Source organism: Panthera uncia, chromosome A2 (assembly GCF_023721935.1).
Source record: "Panthera uncia isolate 11264 chromosome A2, Puncia_PCG_1.0, whole genome shotgun sequence".
In the NCBI taxonomy this organism is placed as follows: Eukaryota; Metazoa; Chordata; class Mammalia; order Carnivora; family Felidae; genus Panthera; species Panthera uncia.
Genome location: NC_064816.1, coordinates 10,105,681 through 10,115,164, shown reverse-complemented (window position 1 = coordinate 10,115,164; position 9,484 = coordinate 10,105,681). Strand labels below are relative to the sequence as shown.

Below are 9,484 nucleotides of genomic sequence, written 5' to 3'. Positions count from 1 at the left end.
AGCGAATAAATCCCCTTAAACACTGCCACTGCTATTCCATACTTGATTGAGAGATGTACAGCATGAAAAGAAATACAGGGCATAGTAATACAAAGGAGAATTTAAAATTTGCTTTATCATAGTCGAGGTCATCTTTGACTCCAAGGCCATATTAAGTCATTCTACTTTTTTGAATTTCTGTTTCCGTGTAGACTCCACTGGTAGACAAGTTTTTGATAATCAGTTTTGCCAGTGACTAATGTAAGCACTGGGGACATAGAGCCTGAGAAGAAAACAGGATCCTAATTCGGAGAAAAAAGCTAATGGCCCATTATAAAACACACTGGTATGTTCATCAAGAAAAACAGTTAAGGCAGTGATAAAGGAATGACAGGCTCAAAATGAAAAACTGTGGTCCCAGAGTTAATAGAATAGAATAGAAGAAATAGAATAGAGAATAGAATAGAATAGAATAGAAGAATAGAATAGAATAGAAATGGCCTATTTGCCAAATTGAATTTATTCCAACAGAGAGGTAACAAATCACTATTCTTTTAGTAAAACTAAAAACATTATTATGTGGAATGATTTTGTCATTGGTGAAGAAATTATTCCTTTTTCTTTAAAATTTTTATAATGTTTTTTTTATTTTTTAAGGGAGAGAGACAGAGACAAAACATGAGTGGGGGGGGGGGAGAGACAAAGGGAGAGACACAAATCTGAAACAGGCTCCAGGCTCTGAGCTATCAGCACAGAGCCCAATGCGGGGCTCGAACTCGGGCACCAGGAACCTGAGCCGAAGTGAGATGCTTAACCAACTGAGCCACCCAGGTGCCCCTGTGAAGAAATTATTCTTAAGAAATCCAGGCAGTTCCATGAGACAAATGAGAACTCCTAATTTTCTCACATCACAGCTTGCGAATCAATTTAGAAATAAAAGAAAAAGATGAAGGGAAAAAGGTTGGATCACAGAGAGGGAAAAACTTACTAAAATGAGGAACTAAATTGTACTGAGTGGTTGAAAAAATAAAAATTCCGGGAAATAAACGAGAGAAACAATCTCTATGTCTACAATCTACTTAAAACACACACACAATTTCTGACGCTAAGACTTTGAGGCTTGCAATCCTGGGAAATTCTTCAACCGCAGGACAATTGGACCTTTTCTAACTGCCATCGCAGAGAATCTCTTCAGAGCCCCCTTTATATCTTTGTTCCTCAGGCTGTAGATGAAGGGGTTCAGCATGGGCGTGACCACCGTGTACATCACCGAGGCTGTGGCACTTGAGTGGGAGCCCTGGGTAGCAGCAGAGCTGAGGTACACTCTGAGGCCCGTACAATAAAATAAGGAGACAACCGAGAGGTGAGATGCACAGGTGGAAAATGCCTTATACTTGCCCTGAGCTGATGAGATCCCACGTATGGAGGAAAGCATCTTGGAGTAAGAGTAAAGGATCCCAACGAAAGGACCGCCACCCACTAGGATAGCTGCAAAATACATCACCAAGTTATTAAGAAAGGTGTCAGAACAGGCAAGTTGGATCATCTGATTGAGTTCACAGAAAAAGTGGGGGATTTCCAAGCCTGTCCAGAAGGACAGCCGCAACACCATTGAAGTTTGCAACAAGGAATGCAGGACACTCATGATCCAGGACACCAGGACCAGCAGTGCACAGAGCCGGGGGTTCATGATGACCGTGTAGTGTAAGGGGTGACAGATGGCCACAAACCTGTCATAAGCCATAATGGCCAGGAGGCAGATGTCCAATCCTGAAAAGATTATGAAAAAGTTCACCTGTGTGATGCAGTCCTCATAGGTTATGACTTTGCTCTGGGTCTGGATGTTCCAGAGCATCTTCGGGACGGTGGTGGAGGTGATGCAGATGTCTACAAAGGACAGGTTGGCCAGGAAGAAGTACATGGGCGTGTGGAGGCGGGAGTCAGAGCTGACGGCCAGGATGATGAGCAGGTTGCCAAACACAGTGATCAGGTACATGGAGAGGAAAAGCCCAAATACGAGGGGCTGCAGTTCTGGACCCTCTGAAAATCCCAGAAGCAGAAATTCTGATATCCGTGTATCATTTCCTGGTTCCATGAGGTTGCACTGACCACGAGGAAAGACGATGGGAGACATCATTAATTTTCACCTGAACAGCATCACTCACATTGTTGCAATGCTACGATTTATATTTTGCTGTCAAGAAGTTGTAGTGAGGGTCAAACATATTCCAGGCCTTGTCTAGGCAATGAGTCTGGGAAATCAAAAGCCAGTATAATCCAGTGATGGAGAATGAACAGAAGGAAATAAAAATATCAGTAGGACATCAGAGGGTGTCAAGTTCTGTGAAGAGAACGAGAGTAGGTGTAAAGGAGAGCGTGGGTGCAAGTGTTATTTTGTAATTGGTGTTCAGTCAAGAACAGTGAACAAGGCGACATCTGAACGGAGACCTCAGGGAAAGGAAGGCGGGAGCCACGAGCATGTCTGGGGAAGTGTGTGCTGGCTGAGGGAATGGCCTCTGCTAAGGGCCCGAGGATGATCCTACTCTGAGCTATTTGGGTCCCAAACAGGAAGCATGTGTAGGAAGGGGAGTGAACAGGAGGAAATCAGAGACGGTGTGAGGCAATTTCAAGGAAATGGGCGCTGCTGGTTAACCCGCAAGAAAACAGAGTCACTCACCCACACTATGTGCTGCTTGTATTTTAGACTCTACTTGCGAAGTCTCCTGTAAATTGACATCGAGCCCTCCTGAGTACTGTGTGTTGATTGAGTTCTGGCTTCTGTATTCACCTTAGAACATATTAGACCGTGTACCCCTGTTCTGAGGATGAATCCCACTCCAAAAAGCATGCACACACACACACACACACATACACACACACCCCAAATCATTGTTTCTCTGGCTGTGTTCTTACCATGACTTCTTACCCCCAGCCCCCGTGATTAAGTTTGGAGGGAGTATAACTCAAGCTGGCCAGATCCATAATCATTCCCCTAAACAATGTAAAATGTTACCTGAATTCCAATGAACAAGTGTCCCATGAAGAAATAACATTGACAAGTCAGACTGGCATGTTCATTTTCTTACCTGTATTTGAAGTTTTTAATGTTTATTTATTATTGAGAGAGAGAGAGAGAGAGACAAAGCGTGAGTGTAGGAGGGGAGGAGAGAGAGGGAGACACAGAATCTGCAGCAGGCTCCAGGCTCTGAGATGGCAGCACAGAGCCCGACGCGGGGCTCGAACTCACAGACCGCGAGATCGTGACCTGAGCCGAAGTCAGACGCACACCCATCAGCCTTTGATAATACACAAAATCCCATGCAGGCTCCACGCTCGGCATGGAGACTGATGCATGGTTTGATCTCACGAACCATGAGATCATGACCTGAGTCGAAAGCAAGAGTCAGATGCTCAACGGACTGAGCCACCCAGGCACCACTGTCCTCCAATTTAGTTGGTGAAGGTTGTTTCCTAAAGGCTGGCACAGGTGGCTATCCATCTGATAGAAAATAAGGTTTCCCTAGTACGCACATTTTAACAATTCAGAGGGATTAGAGATCTTGAAGTAAAAGGAAACAGTACATTTTCAGTGAACGTGCATAAAAACGCAGATACAAGCCACAGGTGAGCAAAATCATTGTAATTAAGGCAGGAAAATCAGAAGTAAGAAGATAGATATATTTAGCTGTATAAAATTTAAATCATTTTGGGGACATAATATCCAACCCAAGACAATAAACGATAATCTGTGAACTTCATTTGAAATGCTGCTAGCTGCAGAATAGGCATAGACTTTATGGACATATAATAACAATAGACATGTAACAATGAACCTGGTGATCAAGTATGTACATATTGGCTCAAATTCAGTAACGGTTGAAGAAAACAAGATCTCTTGAGCTGACTGGGTTGAAATTTTTAAACAGGTAGAAACAAGAGATTCTCTAATTTTTCTGGGAGGAATGGGAACCACTGCGATGTTGAGAAAACAACCTGAAGACGCTACAAATGTGAAAACACAGATGTTCTTTAACTCAGAGATTCTCAGTCTCGGCACCCTTGACGTTCTGATCCAGACTGGTCTCTGTGCTGTGTGTCCTGGGCTTTGAACGTGTTTAGAGCATCCCTGGCCCTTCCTAACACCCCCCCCCCCACCATGTGACACCCAAATAAGTCATGTCCGCCTGAGGGACAGTGTTTCCTCCAGTGGAGAACCAGATTTTTCACATAACAATCTCAAAATATTTTTGTAGAATTGTCATAATAGCAATGCATCGAGAAAAGCTAGGAAAAGCTTTTGAAGTGTGAGTAGCACAGCCGTATCATGAAACATTATGCAGACATTGAAATAAAGAATCAGCCTTTCCCTAGTCGGTTGGAGACAAGTCCATGAGGTAGTTTTGAGGAAGAAGGAAGAGTGGACGCATGTAGAAGAAAAGACTACCCTAAAACCTAAAGAGCGTTTATGTTGCCCACAGCCCGCCATTCATTCATCCGTCTGGTTATGAATGTGTACGTGCGTCTAAGATAGGAAGAGAAGCTTTATGAGAACCTCACGCATAAAGACTTCCAGGAGGAGTGAAATTAGGGCAAGTTTCAAAACAACTGTGTGAAACGAAATTATGTGAGAATCTAAAAGCGACTCACAAAAGGCATAAAATGATTTAGTGGTATCGAGGTGGGTCACTGATTTCAGATCACACTTCCAAACACGTGGAAAGAAAAGAATGCGATAGAATCACCTTTATCACTGGGGAAGGAGCCGTATCTAAATGCTAAATATTTTCTTATCATGACATATGGATTCACATATGCTTATGGAGGGTAAAGGTGATCTTCAGTCAAATGTAAAGAAGCCGTGGTAGTCAGAGATAACGCAACTTCCAGAAATAGACCTTTTCACAAAGGGCCAAAAGGAACTGTAGGGAATAAGAGATGGGAAGGCACGTGGAAATGTGTATAGACAGTGATTTGTGAGCAATGTACAAAATGCCACGTATATTCCTTTTTGTTTATAGCAAGAATTTGCAAGTGAAGAGTATTAGTGACAGCTCAGTATAGGATAATGAAGTCAGGCAAATAAATAAATAAGTAAATAAGTAAATAAATAAATAAATAACAAGAGAGAACACAGTATAACCGAGTGACAGATTTGACCCCATATTACTAATGAACACAGTCCTATCTGTCTATGTCACAGTGCGTATATGTCTAGATGTACACAGTAGAACTCAATGGTAAACGGCAAAGTGGGGAAAATAACACCGAACACCCCATCCACTTCCTTTTTAGGAAGAATGCAATCAGAAATGGAAACAGCACCTCCCCGACTCCACTGTACACATGCAAAGACCCGTTAGAGATAATGTGTAAATGAGGCAACCAAGGAATAACTAACCCACAAACATAGTCAAGTTCGTAGATAATGAAATCACTGCAAAGCAAAGCTAGGTAACCATAGTTTTTACTTATCACATCATGGCGGTCATACAAATACCCAGAGCAAGAGCACGCTGTGAAAATACCGCACAATGTACGGAGAAGTTGAATCTCTATGTCGTACACATGAAACTTGTGTAACATGTATGAATATAGGAACAGTAGATGTAAATTAAAATCATTCACTTTTGATATTCTTTTTTTCCCTGTAAAACAGAAGATAAAAATGCATTCAGAAATCGAGTTAACTGATCATATACTTGTTCAGAAGAGAAGTGCCCCATGGTCACACATGACATCATGGATGAGCCTTAGGAACAATGTAGAGTCGGGGCGCGTAGGTGGCTAAGTCGGTTGAGCGTCCGACTTCAGCTCTGGTCATGATCTCACAGTCTGTGAGTTCAAGCCCCTCATCGGGCTCTGTGCTGACAGCTTGGAGTCTGGAGCCTGCTTTGGATTCTGTGTCTCCCTCTCTCTCTCTGCCCCTAACCCACTCGCATCCTGTCTCTGCCTCTCTCAAAAATAAATAAACTTTAAGAAAAAATTCAAAAAAAAGAAACAATGTAGAGTCTCACAGCTCACTATAGACTCGCGAGGAGACAAGCACAGCTCAGAACAATCCCCAACATACAATATCATTTGGTAATAAAAGCATTACATTAAATCATTTTCTTTTAAATGGCTTGTTATGCAGCAACGGCTAACTGATTCAATGATCACGGTGAACAGAAGTAAGGACAATTATAATCTGCTGCTGACTGTTCTTGGTATTTATTCTTATATTTGAAGCCTGCATTCATGGTACCTCTGTTATTTCAGTTTAGTTCAGACAACTGCATATAAAACCTCTCACTGAGAAGCACCTTAGTGGCTCAGTCATTCGAGTCTCCAACTCTTGATTTTTGCTCAGGTTGTGATCTCACAGTCATGAGATCAAGCCCCGTTCAACTAGGAGCCTGCTTAAGATTTTGTCTCCCTCTCTGCCTCTTCCCCTCTCTACTGCTCACTCCCCCTCTCCCTCTCTCTCTCCTCTCTCTAAAAAACAAACAAACAAAAACAACAAAAACAACAACAAAACAACTACCTCTCATTGAGGTTCATTTCCCCATAGCCAGGAAAGATTGAAAATGTATGCATTATTGTGTTGGAAAACTGGTGTCCCTGATTCACATGACCAGACAGGAATGCAAGCTCCCTCTTATGGCATCCCTTGAGCATAGAAGATGAATAGAATCCTGAGCCTGAGAAACATGTATAATGGAGGATAATGACCATTCGACACCCCTTTCATGGTTATGACAAAATTTAGAAGGAAGGGGGATATATTTCTTTTACAACAATGAAAGCAGTCATACCAAAGGCAGCGTAAAGATTTCAGGAAGAAACAAGGAGATAATTCAATAAAAGTAGAAAAATGTCAATCAGTCCTTCCCCCGTTTGGATAAGCCCCCTTACACATGGCCACCAATCCTCCATACTCCAATGAATAGACGTACAGCATGAAGAATAAATATTTTAAAGAGCACAATGTGCGATTTAAAACTCTGCTTCATTGGGATGGGCGCTAGATGTTGTATGTAAGTGATGAATCACGGAATTCACTCCTGAAACCAATATTGCAGGGTATATTAACTAACTAAAATTTAAATTGAAAAAAATAAAATAAAATTTTGCTTCATCATATTAAAGGGCATCTGGAGTCTAAGATCATATTCTAAAGTCAATGTATCTATTAAAGTTTATTGTTCCATGAAGACTTCTCTTGGACACGCGTATTTGGTGAACACTTGAGTAAGGAAGTGACTGTCGTACACATTGTGGACAACAAGGTACTAAGAGACCAGGATCCTAATGAGGAGAATGAAACCATCTATACGACACATTAATATATTAAGTGTCCGCTATTAAGAAGAGCAGTTAAGATACTGATATACAAAGGAGCTTCAGACTTATAAGCGAAAAAACGTAGCCTCAGATATTGTTCTACTTTAAAATCATATATATTTGTCATAAAGTGTGGTGGTTTCCGTAGGTGGCGTATCAATCATGACAGTTCTTTTTGTTTGTCTGTTTCAAGTTTTTATTTAAATTCTAGTTAGTGAACATGTACTGTAGTGTTGGTATCAGGAGTAGAATTTAGTGATTCATCACTTACATACAACACCCAGTGCTCACGCCAACACGTGCCCTCCCTAATGCCCATTGCCCATTTAGCCCATCACCCACCCAATTCCGCCCACCAATCCTAAGACATACAGAGAGCTAACCGGTGGTAATCGTGGCATTAAAAAAACACGTATGAAAGAAAAATGATTTGGTGTGATGCAGTCGTTTGAGAAAGATTATTTTTTAAAAACGTCTATGTTGCCTCAAGGTAAATGAACATTTCCAAAAATTTCAGATCCATGGTTGGAAATAAAATTCAGAAAGTGGGAAATACAAGGGAAAAATCTGTAGGATATCAGAGAGAGAAGAGTTTCATAGAGTGACTTACATACATGGCATATGGAAGTTGAGGACAAGGAAATAAACGGGAAGAGGAATACTACATCTACAGTCTGAATAAAGACCACAGTCTCTGACCCAGAGGCTTTGACCCCTGCAATCAGAGGCACTTCTTCAATCTTATGACGATTGGCCATGGAATGGTCTCCTTCCCAAAGAATGCTTTCAGAGCCCTTTTCATGTCTTTGTTCCTCAGGCTGTAGATGAAGGGGTTCAGCATGGGCGTGACCACCGTGTACATCACCGAGGCTGTGGCACTTGACCGTGAGCTGTGGGTAGCAGCAGAGCTCAGGTACACGCCGAGCATCGTACAATAAAATAAGGAGACAACCGATAGGTGAGATGCACAGGTGGAAAATGCTTTACACTTTCCCTCAGCTGAGGAGATCCCACGTATGGAGGAAACTATCTTACAGTAAGAGTAAAGGATCCCAATGAAGGGACCACCAGCCAACAAGACAGCTGCAAGATACATCACCACGTTATTAAGAAAGGTATCAGAACAGGCCAGTTGGAGCATCTGATTAAGTTCACAAAAAAAGTGGGGGATATGCAAGTGTGTACAGAAGGACAGCCGCAACATCATTAAAGTTTGTAACAGGGAATTCAGGACACACATGATCCAGGACACCAGAACCAGCAGCCCACAGAGCCGGGGGTTCATGATGATCGTGTAGTGCAGGGGGTGACAGATGGCCACAAACCGGTCATAGGCCATCACACTCAGGAGAAAGACATCCATCACAGCAAAGAGTATGAGAAAATAAATCTGTGTGATACAGCCTGCATAGGTTATGACTTTGCTCTGCGTCCGGATGTTCACCAGCATCTTCGGGACGGTGGTGGACGTGAAGCACATGTCTACAAAGGACAGGTTGGCCAGGAAGAAGTACATGGGCGTGTGGAGGTTGGGGTCTGTGCTGATGGCCAAGATGATGAGCAGGTTCCCAAACACAGTGATCAGGTACACGCAGAGGAAAAGCCCAAATATGAGGAGCTGCAGTCCTGGTTCCTCTGAAAATCCCAGAAGAAGAAACTTTGAAATTTGTGTTTCATTGCTTGGTTCCATGTGGTGGAGGTGACTTCTGGGAAAGAGGGAAATAAAATAACACAAATTTGTATTACTCACAAAATTGAAATGCTACTGTTTTTTTATTTTGCAGTCCAGAAATTCCTTTTAATATGTTGTGTACGGATATGGTCCCCTTTAGGGAATCATCGCTGCCACATCTGATATACTTTTTATTGTCAATCAGCTTCTTTCCTAAGAAATCATGTATTTTATACTTTTCCTGAGAAATGCTTCAATTATTCAGGGATATAAATTGAGTGCTGACCAGGTTTCAGGCACTATCTAGGCAATGAGTATAGAGTGCTGAAGAACAAAAATCCCTACAGCGATGGAGAAAAAATATGTAAGCAAAGAAGATAATTATACAACTATCTTTCTGATACAATTATCTTTTGATTATCTCACCTTCTTGATGGTGAGGTGTTCTGTGAAGAAATGGAAAACAGGGATAAAGCAGAGAGCAAATAGGGCATTTTATTTTAATGGCAT

At 41.9% G+C, this 9,484-nt stretch overlaps 2 protein-coding genes across 2 annotated transcripts; both read right to left on the bottom strand.

Moving 5' to 3' along the window:
• Positions 1 to 1,084: 1,084 nt before the first annotated feature.
• On the bottom strand, positions 1,085 to 2,116 carry LOC125929128 (olfactory receptor-like protein OLF4). Its single transcript, XM_049640054.1, has one exon. It carries the CDS (start codon positions 2,114 to 2,116, stop codon positions 1,085 to 1,087), a length of 1,032 nt encoding a protein of 343 aa, XP_049496011.1.
• Positions 2,117 to 7,652: 5,536 nt separating this feature from the next.
• LOC125929127 (olfactory receptor-like protein OLF4) lies at positions 7,653 to 9,025 on the bottom strand. Its single transcript, XM_049640053.1, has one exon. The coding sequence runs from the start codon at positions 8,990 to 8,992 to the stop codon at positions 8,024 to 8,026; it is 969 nt and encodes a 322-aa protein (XP_049496010.1). The 5' UTR covers positions 8,993 to 9,025; the 3' UTR covers positions 7,653 to 8,023.
• Between the last annotated feature and the right edge of the window lie 459 nt (positions 9,026 to 9,484).

Coding starts and splice junctions, on each gene's coding strand:
- LOC125929128 (XM_049640054.1), bottom strand. CDS start 2,116: ATGATGTCTCCCATCGTCTTTCCTCGTGGTCAGTGCAACCTCATGGAA.
- LOC125929127 (XM_049640053.1), bottom strand. CDS start 8,992: ATGGAACCAAGCAATGAAACACAAATTTCAAAGTTTCTTCTTCTGGGA.